Source organism: Doryrhamphus excisus, chromosome 1 (assembly GCF_030265055.1).
Source record: "Doryrhamphus excisus isolate RoL2022-K1 chromosome 1, RoL_Dexc_1.0, whole genome shotgun sequence".
Classification (NCBI taxonomy): domain Eukaryota; kingdom Metazoa; phylum Chordata; class Actinopteri; order Syngnathiformes; family Syngnathidae; genus Doryrhamphus; species Doryrhamphus excisus.
The window spans coordinates 12061249-12080323 of record NC_080466.1 but is presented as its reverse complement, the minus strand read 5'-3'; the positions used below and the strand labels follow the sequence as shown (position 1 = coordinate 12080323).

The 19075-nt window shown below is 45.8% G+C and overlaps 2 protein-coding genes across 2 annotated transcripts in view; both read right to left on the bottom strand.

Annotated features, from left to right (window-relative positions):
* Positions 1-6582, bottom strand: part of LOC131121043 (general transcription factor 3C polypeptide 1-like) — a 31086-nt gene extending 24504 nt beyond the window's left edge. Inside the window, exons 1-9 of the mRNA XM_058065275.1 lie at positions 5767-6582; positions 3955-4143; positions 3709-3885; positions 3492-3635; positions 3208-3304; positions 3009-3132; positions 2609-2794; positions 2417-2532; positions 2152-2204 (exon numbers count right to left, since the gene is read on the bottom strand). Of these exons, the coding sequence (XP_057921258.1) occupies positions 2152-2204; positions 2417-2532; positions 2609-2794; positions 3009-3132; positions 3208-3304; positions 3492-3635; positions 3709-3885; positions 3955-4143; positions 5767-5987 (1307 nt within the window). The 5' untranslated portion in view covers positions 5988-6582. The remainder of the gene's footprint in view (positions 1-2151; positions 2205-2416; positions 2533-2608; positions 2795-3008; positions 3133-3207; positions 3305-3491; positions 3636-3708; positions 3886-3954; positions 4144-5766) is intronic.
* A 439-nt stretch (positions 6583-7021) lies between these two features.
* On the bottom strand, positions 7022-18660 carry LOC131136951 (axin-1-like). Its single transcript, XM_058084332.1, has 13 exons — positions 18417-18660; positions 15794-16485; positions 12053-12246; positions 11810-11965; positions 11587-11721; positions 11404-11500; positions 11172-11309; positions 10678-11068; positions 10405-10582; positions 10135-10308; positions 9342-9641; positions 9114-9263; positions 7022-9039 (listed from the first exon to the last, which is right to left on the bottom strand). The coding sequence occupies exons 2-13, from the start codon at positions 16412-16414 to the stop codon at positions 8913-8915; spliced, it is 2661 nt and encodes an 886-aa protein (XP_057940315.1). The 5' UTR covers positions 16415-16485; positions 18417-18660; the 3' UTR covers positions 7022-8912.
* Positions 18661-19075: the final 415 nt, after the last annotated feature.

The window sequence follows — 19075 nt, the reverse complement described above, 5'->3', positions numbered from 1 at the left end:
CGGGTGCAATGTGGTCAGAACATTTAGTGTTGGGAATAATTCTGGCAGGGCAGTTTTGTTTCTGTGGAAGACCGGTCAGAAGGGCATTATGGTAATGGAGTGAAAGTGACCAAGGCCTTAATGAGGATTTCTGATGAATGTTGAGAGAGAGAGAGAGACATAGAGGGGGTCGGGTCGGGCCGGGAGATGTTGCCAAGATGGAAGAAAGCTGTGTGTGAAATATTATTGATGTTGGATTTGAAGGAGAGTGTGCCTATCAAACAATAGGAACTGAGAATCCATCAAATTGAATTGTAAGGGGATGGGCCACGAACAGTGAAATATAATAAATATAAAGTGCATCCGGAAAGTATTCACAGCGCTTCACTTTTTCTACATTTTATCATGTTACAGCCTCATTCCAAACTGTATTAAATTAATCTCTTACCTCAAACTTCTACACAAAATACTCCATTATGACAATGTGAAAAAAGGTTTTTTTGACATGTTTTGAATTTATTAAAAATAGAAAACAAAAAAATCACATTTACATAAGTATTCACAGCCTTTGCTTAATACTTTGTTGATCCACCTTTGGCAGCAATTACAGCCTCAAGTCTTTTTGAATATGATCCCACAAGTTTAGCACACCTATCTTTAGGCAGTTTTGCCCATTCTTCTTTGCAATAAGTCTCAAGCTCCATCAGGTTGGATGGGAGACGTCTGTGCACAGCCATTTTCAGATCTCTCCAGAGATGTTCGATCAGATTCAAGTCTGGACTCTGGCTGGGCCACTCCAGGACATTCACGGAGTGGTTCTGAAGCCAATCTTTTGAGATCTTGGCTGTGTGTTTCGGGTCGTTGTCCTGCTGAAAAATGAACCTTCGCCCCAGCCTGAGGTCAAGAGCGCTCTGGAGCAGGTTTTCATCCAGGATATCTCTATATATTGCTGCATTAATTTTTCCTTCTATCCTGACTAGTCTGCCAGTTCCTGCTGCTGAAAAACATCCCCACAGCATGATGCTGCCACCACCATGCTTCACTGTAGGGATGGTATTGGCCTGGTGATGAGCAGTGCCTGGTTTCCTCCAAACATGGCGCCTAGCATTCACACCAAAGAGTTCAATCTTTCAATCAGACCAGAGAATTTTGTTTCTCATGGTCTGAGAGTCATTCAGGTGCTTTTTGGCAAATTCCAGACGGGCTGCCATGTTCCTTTTACGAAGGAGTGGCTTTCGTCTGGCCACTCTACCATACAGGCCTGATTGGTGGATTGCTGCAGAGATGGTTGTCCTTCTGGAAGGCTCTCCTCTCTCCACAGAGGAACGCTGGAGCTCTGACAGAGTGACCATCAGGGCCTTGGTCACCTCCCTGACTAAGGCCCTTCTTCCCCGATCGCTCAGTTTAGACGGCCGGCCAGCTCTAGGAAGAGTCCTGGTGGTTCCAAACGTCTTCCATTTACGAATAATGGAGGCCACTGTGCTCATTGGGACCTTCAAAGCAGCAGAAATTTTTCTGTATCCTTCCCCAGATTTGTGCCTCAAGACAATCCTGTCTCGCAGGTCTACAGACAGTTCTTTTGACTTCATGCTTGGTGTTTGTGCTCTGACATGCACAGTCAACTGTGGGACCTTATATAGACAGGTGTGTGCCTTTCCAAATCATGTCCAATCAACTGAATTTACTGCAGGTGGACTCCAATTAAGCTGTAGAAAGATCTCAAGGATGATCAGTGGAAAAAAGATGCACCAGAGCTCAATTTTGAGCTTCATGGCAAAGGCTGTGAATACTTATGTAAATGTGATTTCTTAGTTTTCTATTTTTAATAAATTAAAAAAAAAGTCAAAAAAAAAACTTTTTCACATTGTCATAATGGAGTATTTTGTGTAGAATTTTGAGGTAAGAGATTAAATTAATACAATTTGGAATGAGGCTGTAACATGACAAAATGTGGAAAAAGTGAAGCGCTGTGAATACTTTCCGGATGCACTGTATGTATTATATTGTATTCAAATATAGCGATTATTAAATGTACCATATTCAAGCACAAGACAGCAATTATTTACTACTTTAACGATTATATGACAGCCCTATTTATTGCGTCATATATTTCGGAATAAATACACCTGTTTATTACAACCATGACCTCAAACGAGCAAAAAAGATGCAGACCTGTGACTGATGAACTTTGTGATCCTCTGCCGACCTTGGTCGACCATGAAGCCCTGCAAGGTGGAAGAGCTTATCAAACAGAGAATACAGTGCTGGTGTGTAATCACCTTTATGCTCAGCACTCATTGTGTGGCAAATGCTTGGCAAACGGAAATTAGATTTCTTCAAATAGTGGTGTTTGTTATTCAAGTGTGTGGTCACATGACCAACTGAGTCATTTGTTTGCTGGAAAGCCCAAACCTGAAATAAATAGCATACATCTCACCTTGATGATGCCGTCCCTCTCCATCTTTCGCCACAGCATGCGAGCTTCCAGATTCCCGATGTTCATCCTTGACGAGATGCCCGACTGAGGGATTCCATTAGCCCCGCTGGACAAAACTACGACAAGACAGAAAAGCTTTGATGAGACCCAAACACAAAGCGGACATGAGCGGCGCTGGTGGAAGTGACGCACTGAGACGGTAGGCCTGCAACATTAAATCGTTCTCCATGATTCGGCCCGTCGGACGACCCCTCCTCTTGGAAGTGGATCTGTCGTCTTCCTCCTCGTCCTCCTCCTCGTCCTCGTCTTCCATGGCGGCATTCTTCCCCCCTGCGTAGGACTTGAGGAGTTTCACGCAGCGCACCATCACTTTGTTGCCTGGCAGGAAAAAGACAAAAGGCACAAAACCCACAAGAACGAAATACTGTAAATAAAGCACTTTTAAAGACTAAAAATGCCGCAAAAGACTGCCGGAACAAGCTTGCACTTGGGTGGCGCCATCTTGAAACATGATATCCATATGAACATATGCTTGTTTTTCATATCTCCATATATCGCCCAGCCCTAGAAGAAAGTAATAATCAGTGCTGACCTCTCCGATTCACCACGGGTCCGCCCTCGTTATCCAAGTCCTCCAGCGGCATGCTGCAATAGTCCACCACCTTGGCCGCTCGCATGTACTGAAACACGCGCTTGCAAGTGACTTCTGGGAGATTCTGCAGAAGAAAGAAAGCCAACAAACAATAAGCGGCACTCCAACACAAACAGACGGAAACGAAGAAAAGACTCACAAAGTGATCTCGGATGGTGACCATTGCCGCCAGTTGGCCGGGCATCTTCTGGAGGAACTCTGACACGTACTCCATCAGCAAGTCGTACTTGGACCTCCTGCAGAGAATACAGCTATGGCAGACAGCCTCAAAAGACCCAATGGTGTCCCCACCGGGTCCTTCACTCCCTATTACACGTACACCACATGCCCAACTCATCTTGGCATGTGGGCTATGAAGCTCAGCTTGGGCAGAGTTTGACCCCGGAACAGAGGATTTAACGGCTGGTATGAGGACAAACGCACCTGATGACGTGGAAGCGTTTGAGCATGACGTGAATGGAATTCTGGCGCTGTCCGGACTTGAGGAGAGTGTTGCAAGCCTGCGTGCGCACCAGCCCGTGTCGGTCCAGAGACTTCCTGATGTAATGCAACTTGCGGGAGTCCATCCTGCCAGACAAGACGCTGCCAGTGCCGTACCACTAGGACACTGTTTAAAGTGTACACGGGTGTGTGTCCGTACTTGAAGGAAGACTTTTGTAATTCATTCTGCAGCTCCCCCTGCCAGCGCCCCCGGCCCACACGCTCCAGCATGCAGTAGGACTCGTCCGTCAATTTGGTGTCCGGGTCGTTATCGCTGCCGATCAGCGCCCGGAAGCGAAGCATCTGGGACGCCACGATGACAAGCTTCCTGCCGTGCCTGCAGGAGGAGACGGAGCTCATTGTCAGATGGACGCTCGCATCATAAAGCGAGCAGAAGCACGCTGACTTTTTAAAAGCATCATCCAAGCTGACGAGCGGGCCAAGCGACCGGGAGCGGAGATGTGAAGTGACATCTTTCCTCTCGTGGAAAAATGCGCACGAGCCCTGAATCCCATCCTTCTCCTCATGGAGGATGTGCAGCGGGTAGACGTCCTTCTTGTCTTCCAATGACACCGTTTCCTGAGAGTCTTGGAATCTGGAAATGGACAACATTTGGGCTGAGGTCCAAACTGTAAACTCACACATGAATACGTAGGAGCTACACACCTGCATATTAAGGGTGTGGAAAATAATCCATATTAATCGATACATCGATGCGCGTGCATCGGCTCCTTTACCGGGTATGGATGCAATTGACGGGTGAAATCTAGATTCATCACGATGCATTTGTGGGTATCGGTAAAACCAAGCAGATCAGGTCAGAACAAGTGGATCTACCGCTGCTTTCCAAATTGTCCAGGAGCTATTTGTCCGTCCCTGCAACAAGGTCCCTACTTGTTCCATACACCCTTCCCCCTTTTTCTTTCACCTCATACTTGCTCCTGAATGCTGACACTACGTGGGAATGCATAAAGGTAAGATTTGATGACTTTGAGTGCTAATCTGCATCGTTGCGGTAGTTCCATGCTAAATGGTTAATGCTAGCACAACACTGGACTTCAGCCACGGTCCTCACATTGACAGCCTGTCAATAGCAGCTGGAAGTCCAATTTAGCTGTTAGTTCAATGTAAACATCATCAGAGAGATGTAAAAATGTGAAAAGTACTGGTTAGTTGGGCCACTCTTATGCCAAGGTAGCACTGTATATGACAATAAAAACAATACCTGTACTGCTCCAGTCTCTGTAATCTGTGATATAAATAACTTTGGTCTTGCTACAAGAGCCATCTGCCAGGGCTTTGAAGCTAACTTTACCAATCTAAATACTCTTTTCTTTCTCCATTTCCCATCAATATTTGCTCCAGCTTGTTGCTACAGAGTTACCGTGCTTCAACCAAACTACGGTGGGGGCCATGGGTCAAACAGGAGGAGCTAACATTAATCGTGCCGCAAAAAAATTGCCGACATTAAAGGGAACTTCCGTTAAACTTTGACAACCCTAATCCAAATACATCCATACATCCCTCTGTGCATCGGTGCATACAATCAAAAAAAAATTGAAAAACTGTGGGATTTCAAATTAATAGTTAGAGTATTGTTACTCTGTCATGTTTAAGAGCTAATATGCTAATAATAAAGAAAAAAAGTAATACAAAAATATGCTGACTGTATTGTTTTCAATAATGGCCCATAGTTCCCAAATTTATACCTTTGACATTAAATTTAATGTAATGTAATGTAATTTGAATTGTTTATCACAAAGAGATTTCCCCTACTTATTATAAACACTTCTTTCTATCTGCGATTAAATGTGATTAATTGCGAGTTAACTGTGGCCCAAATCCGATAATCGCGATCAAATATTTTTATTGATTGACAGCCTTAATTTGTAAATGTCTAAATGAACCGAATGCGTCAATCAAGGTAAAATACACCACACGTCTATTTGTGAAACAATAGTCTCGATAATAGCAGTAGAACATTTCAATGAATTTATACACGTCATGTTTATTTGATAACTTGCCATTTACACAATGAAAATTGAGAATTCTCAATTCTACGACAACATTAAATAATGAAGATTTTAAGACCATCAAGTGTAATCTTTCCTTGCTTAAGTCAAATGCGTTTCATTCATAAGCTTTGTGTACGTTTTTAAAAATAGCGTTGAACATGTCCTCTTTAGTAGTTATGTTAGCATCATTAGCATGAACCCACCTGTCGTAAAGCACAACATCCTCCCGGTCAGTGGGTAGCAGGTAGAATGTCAGCTCACTATTGCCCACCAGTGACTTCCAGATGAGCTCTTTGGTGCTGTCGTCGAGCTTCAGAGGGAACTTTGGCTTCCTGTCTTCGAGTCGTATCCACAGAGAGGGGATCGTTATCCCATCCAGACCCTCCAAAGCCACTTCATCCTCCACCATGCTCAGTGGATCCATGGCTGGCTCAGCAACATAAAGCTAGCACGAGTATCAGCGAGCTTGCTAGCTAGCATGTGAGCTTACCTGCTACGGTATGTGTTCGTTCGTAGAAGGCTGATCACTTGGTTTATCCAAAACAATCTTAGGAAAGTTTAACAAACAATCCGGTTTCGCTTTCATTACAACTCTTGTCTGTCAAAAATGTTCATACTGTAACGGAGCTCTAAGTCACGAATCTGCCTTTGGTGTAGAGACATTCCCGCCACAAGATGGCGGTGGATCCACGGCTTCTAGCTGTAACTTCTTGTTCTGTGGTTGTTTTACGACTGCAATTACTGCCACCTATCGGTAAAATTTAAGTACCGCGACGTCACACGTTGCTCGTACATGCCGGTACATACACTAGACAAAAGCATATGCTAGCATACGTTTGAATGGATGGATGGTGTTTGGGCGTGTTAAGAAACGAGCTTAATCCTCAAGATTAATCAATCATTACACGGCATTTAAAATGTTGTCTTGTATGTGAATTGTCCATAGGTATGAATGTGAGTGTGGTGTGAACGGTTGTTCGTGCATATTGTGCCTTGTGGTTGGCTGGCGACCTGTCACGCCCGCGATCCTTGTGAGGATAAGCAGTAGAAAATGAATGTTTTTTTTTATGTGTATGGTACACGTGACCGGATATGACGTTACGCTACACCCAGTCTCGGTGTCGAATGGCGATAGAAACATATTTGAAGTCTTTTAGTAAGACTCTCTAAGAAAATGTCCGCAATATATTACATACAAGAGATATGGCTACTGACCAGCTTGGTCCATATATTTAAAAATAGCTACCACTTCACTTGACGTCGCAGTAAGTGACGTAGTTTTGTGCATGCGCAGAACGGATCGCGTTTATTTTTACGACTGTACTTTTCTCAGTACACATTTGTCCATGAGTTTAATCTATCAAATCATGTTTAATAAATTATTGAAGATGGATGTTTTTAGATATTGCGAAATGAGTCTATTTGACCCAGCCACGTAATATGTGAAAAAAGGAATGGTGACTTTATCCAACATCTTTATTATGAAGTACCTTTTGCAAAGAAATGTACAAGTGGAACCAGCACATCAGTGATATCTTGGCAACAACCCCTGTAGGTGCGGCACGGGTGAGAAAGGCGTGTATGAAATGATAAATGTACATATTTACAGCAGACCATCATCATGGGACGATGACAAGGAGGAAGTGACCGAGCATGTCTGGAAGCTAAAAAAAATAGATATAAAATAATTACAATAGGTCTAAGCTAAAGGGAAAAAAATACACATGAAACCGATGAATTGCTTCAATCAACAAAAGCTAAGATAAAAAGGCACTGAGTTTCACACAAACTGGCAACACAACTGGTGTCGCCGTTTGCAGATAAACATGGCAACAAAATGGACTGGAAAACATTCCTTATAAACATGCTTGATGATTATTCAAATTATTATTTTCAATAAATCAGTTCAAAATAAGTCGTATCCAAGTCATATAACGAGTTTGAAGTCAGTTTGGGTTGCTGTGCTTGTTTCCCTCCCCCAGGACAACCACTTCCTGGTTGGAGAAGCACATTCATTCATTCAGAGTTGACATTAAGCCTCCATGAAAGTTACATTCACTTTGTTCATGTCCAACATTCAAAGTCCCTTTTGCTCGTTATGATGGGACGACTCTCTCGTTCAAAAGGTCAATTTAGGAAGTCATTGGCAGATCACCCATATCTCTTCACCTCTCGATGAACCTCACCTCTTAAAAACAGATCTGCACAGAAACAGGCCGGAACGCACCGCTTGGCTGCTGGTTTGGGCTCAACTGGTTTGCCATAGAAAGACTTCATGGTCAGTTATTCTGGTCAATACACATCAATAATTTAATGCTGCTGTCCAACAAAAAGCATGTATCCCCCTATTTCTAAAAAAAATAAGAAGTGTTTTTTTAGATTAAAAAAAGACATTTAGAAATATGATTTTTAAATGTACAGCAACAACATAAATTAGTATTAAATAAACTGATGGTTAATTTAAGAACGAGGACATTTAGTGGGGTGACTTGATTTAGAAATGTACCAGCTAGCATAGTCAATTCTGTTCAGGGCACTTGCTGCCATGTGGCGTTCCAATTAAAAAAAAATAATAATAATAATCAGAAAGACACTTTATTTTGTGCCTTGGTTGAAATGCTCCAAACTCAAAAAAAACAAAAACCCGGAAGAAACAAAACAAAGTTTGCAGTATCAGAACATGGGGTGGGGGGGAAACGGCGGTCCGGGACGCGTGTGCTCTCTTTGGCTAGTTCAGGCGTGGGCAGCGTAGGCACCTCCACTTGGTGAGTAAATATGTGCTCTTCTTGTTCATGATACTTCAAGACTGGTTGGTGAGGATTAGGAACAAAAATAGGTGAAAAGATGTGTAAACCAAGAGGAAAGGTCCTGGATGTAGATGATAATGGAACATCAGGTGGAGATATGTCAACTAGGGTGCATTATTTCATACGTCGTAGTACCGGTCTGGTAAATACTTGTCCTGTCAAAACACAAACCAAAAAAATGTAGCTTTGGTAAACAGGTCGTGTCGAGAACTGCTGAATTGGAGACATCGCTGTGTGATGTCCTCCAAGTGGACGAGAGGAGGCGCTTCCCCGTTGATGAAGCAGACGAAGCGGGGTGTCTGAGTGCCGTGGTCACATAGCAGCATGGTAACGGTCTGGAGAAGGAAAGTGGAAGACTTCAACCTCGGCCTTTTCTCCCCATGGCGGTGGCGCAGTGGAACAGACACCGGATTTGAACAAGGTCCACAGTGAAGGGATAAGTCCGTTGTGGTCCAACATGAGATATTCCATCAGCTCCTCCAACACTTTCAATCACACGCCGCTCCTCCTGGCGGACCTTCACATCGCTTATGCCACCTGCTTCAATCCACCTTCTCCACCTTCCCGATGATCTTCTCCTCAAAGATGGGCAGTATGGCGTCGTCATCTCTGACCTCCTCAAACACCACGCCGCAGTCAAACTCGTCGCTGACTTTCTTGAAGTAGAACCTGCATGCGGGAAGGGCAGACACGCTGGTCAGGGTGTGGTCTATGAGCGTCTCCCGCGGGAGCTTTCACCTCACCTGTAGTGCCCCTTTTTGGTCAGCAGCTCCTTGAACTGGCCCAGAGTCACGACCCGACCTTTGACCGAGGTCCGGTACGGGATTGGCTCGCCACAGAAGTAGTAGGCCACGGTCATGTTCTCGCACACCTGACGCTTGCCAGACTTGTGCCTTCAGAAGAAGAACATGGAGGTTAGCAAGATGTTCGCGTAATGTTGAGAGGCACCACAGCGCCGTCTTGAGGCCCACCTCTGCTTAGCTTGCTGAGGGGCCGCCCTCTTCCGCTCCTCCTCCAGCCTCCGCTTGGCCTCCTCCAGCTGGGTGAGGGGGTTGGGAGCGGGGTTGGGGGGCATGGCGGGGTCCTGGATGAAGGGGTGCGAGGGCTGCACCTGTGCCGCCGACGGATGCGAGACGGTGGGGGGCACAGAGGAGGGGTTGTTGCGCAGGTGGGCCGAGACCCACGGGTGGACTGCACCGGGTCGCTCCACTGAAGCAGGACGGGGCGACTCGTTGCTGCCTCCTGTCCGCCTGGAGCTGCTTGTGCTGCCGCTGCAAAGAAACGCCCGCGTTCAGTGATTGAGGCAGACGGTAGAAAACAAACTGGTTGGCGTGGTTCCAGTGGAGCCAAGAATAAAAGAGGGCGAGAGGAAGCCAAAACTACCCCAAGTATGACAACAAACGTAAACACACGACAACACGCAGCATTGCTGTCCGTGTCGGCCAAAGAGAATGTTCTCCGCTCTTTCCATCACCAGGATGGGAATATTCAGGTGGTAAACTCAATGCTGCTTCATCTTCTTATCAATCGATTGACTTTCTCATTATGAGTTGCGCCTATTTCAACTTTTTAATCTCATAATTAACGTTTTTACCTTCTATGTCACTTTTTCATCTCAGAATTTAGACTTTGTCTATGTTGGACGTCACACAAGCCCCATTCCACCACAAATAGCTTGGAAATAGCTGCCGTCGTGTAAGAAAGGAGCCAGGTGGAAGTTTCTTGACATGCAGTATTTTGTTGAGATATCGTCGCAATTCTCACCCGTGTGAGCTTTTCCTCTGCCGGTCGCCCTCCATCATCCACTGGAGGATCTTCTGGTTCCGCTCCAGGTCATCCAGAGGTACCTGGGTATCCATGCCACGGCCACACTCGTCACCTTTGCCTGACGCCTCTGATGGCTTCTTGCTACGTCGTGATAGCGTGCTCCCTTTGCTGCTGCAAAGCAAACAGTTGGCATCACTTGGCCACATGGCACACAGAGAGGGTCCTGGTGAGGAGGAGGAGGAGCAGCATACGGCCGGTCTGACCTACCTGTAACCCATTCCATCCAGGGTGCTGGCTCCAGCCCCGTCGGCGTAGTTTCGACTTCTGGTCGCATACTGGCTAGCTGGCTCGCCGTTCCAGAGGAAGTTGGGCTGAGCCCTGGATCCCGTCTCCTCCTGGCCTTCTCTTCCTCTATGGTGGTACAGCTGCTTGTGGTGATGCATTCCTGACAGCGCATGGGTGGCATGTTAAGGACATTTTGGTCATACTTGAAGTATTTGCATCATTACTTCGGAAAAATTAAACCTTCTAACCGCTCACCTTTAACCCCAGAAGCAGGCAGACTGTGACCCCCCCCTCTGTGCGGCGGGTAGTGAGGCGGGCCGACACCGCCGTCTGGCGATCGTGAGGACTTGGGAGGTGTCTGTCGGCCGCTCCCTCCTAAGGTGGCATTGGTTGCCCCCGGCGACTGGCATCCCGGAGTTTTCATCACCCGCTGCACATGGTCATCCAGAATGGACTCCGGGTCGTCGTCGAGTGAATCCTCCATGGCGACCAGGCCACCGTATGTGGCCACGGCTCCCGTGTTGGCGGTGGTCTCGGAGTAGTGAGCGCCATAGAGAGGGGGGAATGACGAGGGGAGGGGGAGCGGTATGCTGTGGGACGACATGGAGGTTGTGACGGAGATGTCGGCGTCGTCACCCTCCTCTTCCTGTTGGGGGTGGCAAACAAGAAGTCACATGACCATAGATCATGCTTGCTTGGAGTGGACCACCTTCCCCCATGTAGTGAAAAGCCACGCTGCCAAGACTCACCAGCCGTACTCTCTTCAGCCGCTCTTCCAGCCTCTCCTCAGCCTCCCGCTCTCTCAGAACCATCTCCAGCCTCCTGATGAGCTCGGCTGCAAACCTCTCAGGCTCTACGTGGATGTCCTTTGGCATGCGGTACGTGCGCTGCATTACACACACACACACACGCACAGTGTGAGCTCTTATTGTGCTGGGGGACCAAACAAGGCCTCGTCAGTCCACCTTGTGGAGAACTCACAGGTATATGAGGTAGGGGCACACGTCCGTTAGCTTTGGCACTTTCATGCATCTCCTTGCGATGCTGCTTACGATACCGATAGGGAGGGATACCATCTCTGGACACACAAGAGGGGGGAGATTGAACAATCAAGAGGGGGTTCAGACTGGGATCAGTAGGAAATGAATAGAAATGCCGACTTACACACTGCTGTCAGTCAGTGACAGCGTATCAGCGTCGCTGGACATGCTCTGCTGCTCACTGTCGTTGGCACTGGTGGCGGGGGCACGAGCGTAGCCCATGTTGGCATAGTACGGGTTCACCGGCTCTCTCCAAGGTCTAGCGGTGAGTCATGGAACAAACACCTTTAAACACCTAGAGCACTCTTGGAGATGGATGATATAAAGGGGCGTGGTCTGCATCCCACCTGTACTCCCTGCTGTCCTGCCGCCTCCTGCTGGACGAGGATCTCTGTGGTACCGTCTTCATCAGCAGGCTGTGGGTCAGCCTTCCAACCGGTGTCTCCCCGCACTCCTTCTCTTCCTCCTCGTCCTCCTCCGCTTCCCTCGGACCGCCTCTGCACCTAAAAGGTTATTCCATCACAGGAATTGAGCACCACTCTGACACAATCATTGGCTATTGGACACCGAAGGCTGACATTAACGCTTACCTCCACTCCTCATCCTCAGGCAGCGTGGGCAAACAGCCCGGCACGGGCTTAGCAGGCCCTGACAAAGGGCTCTGATCGCTGGGGTTCAGCTTGGGGCTCTCCCCTCCCGAACGCGTGTACTCCAAGTACAGGTCTGACTTGAGGAACAAAGGATAGGTGTTCTCCTCCATCATGGCCTGGATCTCCGTCTGGGCCTGCCACACACACACATCATAGGTGTCACATGACTGCAGCAAAGCATGGGCAATAAAGCCGAAGGACTGTAATCTATCTGTGGCATTGGGTTCAAAGTGCTGTTGGAAAAGCGGCTTCATGGTGTCGGAAATGTATGTGGCATACATTCAGTACTAGTTGTGTCCCAATCTGATCTTCAGCACCGGCATTGGCTATCAATCCACTGAACTTTCAAGATCGTATAATATTGGCGTCTGCCATGAGATCGGGCTGATCCGGTTGCTGTATCACGTTCCTAACAAAAGGGCCACACACCAACACGCCTCACAGCTGGATGCCGCTCCACTTGCGACAACCGCAATAGCACCATGCAGACATGTCGGCGGGGTAGCATGTTAGTCACGTTATTTTAAATCACGTCTATCACACATACATGGCGGCCAAACCTGCCCGTCCAGGGCATAATTCAGGAGTTAATGCAGAGTTGGCTGTCCTGTTGTATAATCTCCTTGGTAACTACAGCGGTAGTTTCCCCTCACTGTGCCTGGACTGCTGTGTCATGGTGCGGGGAGTTCGCACAAGAAGCGTTGCTCTAACCGCTGGTAGATTATACTATGGACAGTCAAATTACTGGGGGTGCAATGACACACAATATTCCCAGTTTGGTTTGATACATTTGTGTTACGCAGGGCTGAGCGATATGGTTCTTATGGATATAGACAGGATTTGATGCGAAGTTCTCATGTTTCAAGATGGCGCCACCCGAGTGCAAGCTCGTTAAGGCAGGTCCATGTGTGCCGTTTTTTAGTACTTATTACTTTCTTATTGTTGTTCGTGCCATACCGACTCCTTAAGAAAGTGTGCAGCTATGGATAATACACTACTTTATGTCAGCGACTATTCTATACGATTATGTACATTTTAATAAAACTTTGACATTGCCAACACCTTAAAAGTAGTTCCGCTGCACACACTTGGCACCATAATCAGACCAAAACAGCAGCCTGTTAGACGAATATAAAATACATGTATCTGATGGAGATACATTGATGTTGTGCATTCTTAGCAGAGTAAATATAACAAACCACAGCAGTCTTCTGGGGTACATTGTCAGCAGCGTATTCAACACAATAGGGGTGGAGAGCATCAGCAGTAGCCATCTTTTGCCCTCTTTGAATCATGTGTTAATGGCAGTCTAAATGCCCGAGCCAAGAAAGCCCGCTATTCAAACACCTCCACAAAGCTTCAACAAGGTTTACTGCTTTTCTACCCATGCTGTGAGCATGTAGTAACAGGTACATTCATGACAACATCACACTATTAAGCATTATCTCTAGCATCTTCTTGGGCATAACAAGGTGGATAGGTGTGTATGGGACACACCTACGTCCGTTCTTACCTGCCTCTTTTACCTGTTTTCGTATCTTTAGAATGCCCAGAAAAGAAGTGTGTTCATGTCTCACATAAAGATTTAACATTACAACTGCCTTCCATCCTAAAGTCAGACTTCAGCTCAGTGAGCATTACAAAGGATAAATGCCACAGAGTGTAGCGTTTTCCTCATCTATCGCCTCATGGCGACCGGCTTGGCGTTGTGGCGATGGAGTACTTTTCTGCCGCTAATAGTCATGGATGACGTCAATGCAAACTATAAGTCAACGCAAGAACTGCACGTCGTCACTCTGAATCAAAAATGGCAGCAGCTGCCGCAGCATCAAGTTGCGGAGAAGAGGAAAAGATCTCGCAATAGAATGTCAAATGTATGTGAGTACTTTACACTAAAAGGTAACGATTTGGTGGTCTGTCACCTGTTCAAAATGGAGACGGCGTACCATAAAAGCACTACCGCGATGCACCAGCAGCCGGGAGATGCTTGTGTGAAGGAGAAGAAACCGTACGTTTTCAACTTTTTTTTATTTCCTCATTTGCAATGAATAACCCCATAATGAGAATAAACTCATTGGTCCAAACCACCACGTAACATGTACGCCGGCCTTGCACACAGAGCATGTGCCCACTCAAACACACACCTGAGTAGACGCACACACGCATGGAGTGAGAGTGGTTGTGGAAAGCAAGAGGGAAAGATAAAGTGCTCTTGCGGAAACACACACACACACAGCTGCTGTTATTTTATGGATTTATTTCATGTTTGCATTTTGATTCAGATTGTGTTTTTTTGCACAAGTTTTATTTGTTGAAAGGTTATAGGATTCCATTGTGAACTTTGTTGTATTCGATACAATTCATTTTGGAACAAAATTGAAAATATAATGGAAAGAAGAAATTTGTGTTTTATTTATGGAGATAAATTAGCATTAATTGCTATATAGGTCAAATGATGGGGAGATAAGTGAATCGGCAATCGGATTCAAAAATGAATTGTTAGATTAACCGATGCATCAAAAAACTATTTTCTAGATTAATCGATTACAAAAATACAAAACAAATTGGTCGATGTTTTTTCATAAACAAAATACGGATGCTAACTATGTTGAGCCTCCTCCACAGCAACTTGAGAGGGGCAGGCAGACTGCTCTGAGTCACTCTGTCCCCGCGCCCGACTGCTGAACACCAGTCTCTCATTGGCTGATCACAAGGTCACAACCTGATGAGGTCATCAGCAGCGCATCATGTGCGAAGAAGAAATCTTAAGTGCCCCAAAACTGGACCCCCTTGACTAGCTGCCAGTTTTTTTTCAAGAAAAGAAGAAAGATAGTGTATATACTGGTCATGTATCTCATTTCATATTATCTTGCAAACTCTATTTGTACATAACAATGTGAAAAATTGTTCATTTGTTAAGATTGTTTATTTTGTACTGTTTAACTGGTTCTGTCCTCTTTGCTGATGTGCAATGCAAATTTCCCCACTGAGGGACGAACAAAAGCGTATCTTATCTTATGTTCGTACACTGTGTTTGTGGATCGCACAGAAGCCAAAAAACATTACACCGTTCCACCCAATCACGCCCTTCCGGGTCCCCGTCTGCCCACATGGGGGTTGAAATCTCCCGGTAGAGCTACGGAGTCATGTGGAGGTGTTTATGTAGAGTATAAAGACATGTGATACATGTATGCTGTACATTCCACCTGTGTTATCAACTATTTACAAATCACCACCAGCATATTTTAAAAAATAAATAAAAATAAAAAACATAAATCCACTCTTTTTTGCCTTTATCCCTCCAATATTTCAACTTCAATTTTATTTTTGGGATTTTAATTTTCGGAAAAAGACTACTTGATTTAGTTTTGCTTGTAGTGTTAAAGTTTTAATTTTCCTTAAATTTTTCTTTTAACTCGATGCTACTGAATTGACATTAGCTTTCCTCACTTTCCTCGAGTTTATTCTCACAAAAAAGCAATATGACTCTCTTAATATTTAGTCTTAATGTTCTTCTATTATTCTTTTACTCATTTTATTCTTATAAGATGACTGCTGATTGTTCCATCTGTGCTGTTTTAAGCTTTCTTGTTAAATGAAATGTTTAGAATGTGCCAATAATAGCTTAGCGTGTGAATGAAAAGCATTTCTCGCTGTACTAGAAACGAGCTAGAAACGTACCTGCTCAAACATAGCGGGGTCCGGATGCGGCCTCCCCACACAGTCTCGGATGAAGCTCTTAGTGGCCGGCTTGATCTGCCTGGAGACGATCCCGCTTCCGTCCATGATGTACTTCCTGTAGATGGCCTTAGCTAGCTTAGTCCTCTTGTCCTGGCTGGTTTTCCGAAACCCAGAGCAAGCAAACCAGAAGTCCAGCAGGTCGGCACACCCTTCCTGGCACAGGAAGTTCCGAAACAGCTGGATTCCTTCCTGGTCGTCCAGGAGAGAGTGGAGGGACTCGGCCCACTTCAGGTAAGGCGGTGTGGGCGAGGCCGAGCCCTCCGGTTCGTATCCCAAGTCCAGGTCGGAACGACGGGGGGTGGCGGACGAGGAGGAGGGCGTGTAGCTTGAGGAATCCCCCATCTTGGCAGCTGAAGACGACAGGGCAAAGGCAAGTGTCTGAGAGATGCCGCCTGGACGGCTGACTGTCGACTGAGCCGGGGGGTCCACGTCAGAGCCCTCCTCGCCGGGTACCGGTGGTCGCGGCGCATCCTCTGTGAAATGGGCTGGGCCGTTCAGGGAGGCCACCACTCCGCCGCCCCCCCTGAACCCAATCCCATCCAAGTCCCTGACAACGCTCATGTCTCTCCGTGCGCACGGCAGAGGTCAGACGACCCCCCTACAGCGACCAGTTTGCAGAGCAACAATTCTCCCTGCGATGGAAGACAAGAATAGCTGTTGGTGTCACAAAGGCAAGCATGGAGGGATGCAGTCGTTCTATTTACACTAACGTCCTCAATAATAGACCAATAGCGGGTTCAACTTCCTGACAGCAGTGACTCAAACCACCTGCTTAGATTATCCAGTTCAAGGCAACACTTTGGCAGGTAAGCAAGGAAACGGAATCACAAGCTAGCATGTATGAGCCGGCTAAGCTAACCAGCTGGCTAGCCTAGACAGCTAGGAGACCCAAGTATGACTCCCACCCCTGTGTGGAGTTTGCATGTTCTCCCCGTGCATGTGTGGGTTTTTTCCGGGTACTCCGGCTTCCTCCCTATTTCCAAAAACATGCTAAGTTAATTGGCCACTCCAAATTGTCCATAGGTATGAATGTGAGTGTGAATGGTTGTTTGTCTATATGTGCCCTGTGATTGGCTGGCCACCAGTCCCATGGTGTAACCTGCCTCTCACCCTTGGACAGCTGGGATAGGCTCCAGCATCCCCGCGACCCTCGTGAGGATACGCAGTAGAAAATGAATGAAAAAGGCTAACTTTGCCTTGGATGTCAAGCCTTGGGTAATGCAAACAAACAACTTGTGTGACTCGCTAGCTAGCACTGGTTATTTAGCTAAACTAAGCTATGTGGTGCTCCCTTTCCAATCCTATACGGGCCAAAATTCAGGATGGTATAGGCAATATCGATCGGATGCCAACACTTTCTGCAAATTACACTGGTAAATTTAATAGTATATAGTATTTATAGTATAGTTTATAGTAATAAATAGCATTTCTGAATATAACATCAAAAATACAAGACATTTATTTAATGTGTTCATATAACACGTAAAAAATTGATTGTTGATTTTGATTCAAGTACGTTGACGCAGAGGGGCCATTTCCAATATAGCCAAGCTAATAAACAAAAAAGGGAGTGAATCAGGAAAAGTCAATGAATGAAAATGAGTGATTAACTATTAAGAGCCACTATAAGAATGACAATCGTGTTCATAATTCACACGTGCCTCCTTTGACGATGCGTCATGCCTTCAACAAATGACCCACGTCTGAGACATGATTTTCTGTCACAAGGAGCTGGTATGGGAAGTATTAGCATCTGGGTATCAATCATCACTAGTCTAATCTAAGATAGCCTTAAAGAGGTGCAGAGGATTTAAAGCGACTTTTATTTTTACGTGTCACACTTTATCTAACATTTTTACAACATGTCTTAACCAAAATAACCTTAAATGATGGCGACAGTTTGACCCCGGAACAGATTATATCTGTTTTCACTGCCTCAATTGGCGTAACTTGATCCTGAATGATATTACGTTAGCATCTCCCACTGCACAAGTGGAGGCGACAGTGACAGTTGCTTGCTTGTTATTAACAGGCAAACTTTTCTTAGCAGCGTTCAACTATCGGGATGTCGCATTGAAAGTTAAGGAGGTAGCTTGGGTAGGGGGGTAGCACAAAAAGCCGCGCAGGACAACACTTGTGGAGTTAAGCCAAGACAAGTGTTAAACGTTAGCTGTGCACGCTAAGCTAGGTAGCTAGCCTTGCAGCAGTGCCAAGGCTTTGAAGTGAGCATCTCATTCATGTTGGCCTGCGAGGGAGGTGGGGGATGGGTGACTACAGAAACAAACTCCACAACCACATAAAACGGCCCGAGCGTGCAAAGACACCCCCCGAAACACGGACGCACTCTCCAAAAGTAGTTTGTACAGGCGGGGGAGCTCTGGTGCTTTTTTGGCACTCCGCAAACTCCACTAAATCGGACTGGTGTGAGATCAAAGAAAAAGAAGAAAGCGAGAGAGGGCACGTTTTCCACTCTCTTGCCTGTTAGCTTAGCTCCCCGCAGCTAGCTAGTTAGCATGCTAGCTCAGTGTGTGTTTCTTTTGGCTTGTAAAAGTCTTCGTCCTACCGTCTCTGAGAGGCCGACCCCCGTGTTGTGCCGCATGGGGGATACAGGCGGCGACTGTGTACTCCGAAAGGCAGCATGAGGAAGGCTTGATCGGGTTAAACGTGAAGGAGACGTCTCAACTCGCCATGGTGGCTTCACGGCAATAATACTCACTAGCCACGGGCTCGTGCGTGACTGCGTACGTGCACGCCGCGCGAGCGGTGGACGCTCGGAGAAGTGGAACGTATAGGACGTAAGGGGCGTATACTTAAAACATCCATGTTTTTATAGTCTCCAGGGCTAAAAATAGTGGAAACATTCTACCCATCTACAACTCTTTCAATTTGTAAAAAAATATCCTGTTATATGTTAATACACCCCTTTGAAATATTATTAATTTCTAGGCTTTTATCGACATGTAAATCCTTGAATGGAAATATATCTCAGATTTTCTGACGTCTACTATACTACTATACTATTGTCTAAACACAATTGAAATAGACCAATTTATTATTATTTTTAGTTTAGAAATACAACTTCAATATTTAAACAGCGTAGAGCGTAGATTTATTTTTCGAGATCCACTGTATAAATTGAACACAAGTTTAATCATTTAAAAATATTTTCTTATTAATCATTTACAGAAAGAAACAGTACAAGCAGTTGATGTTTGCTAAATA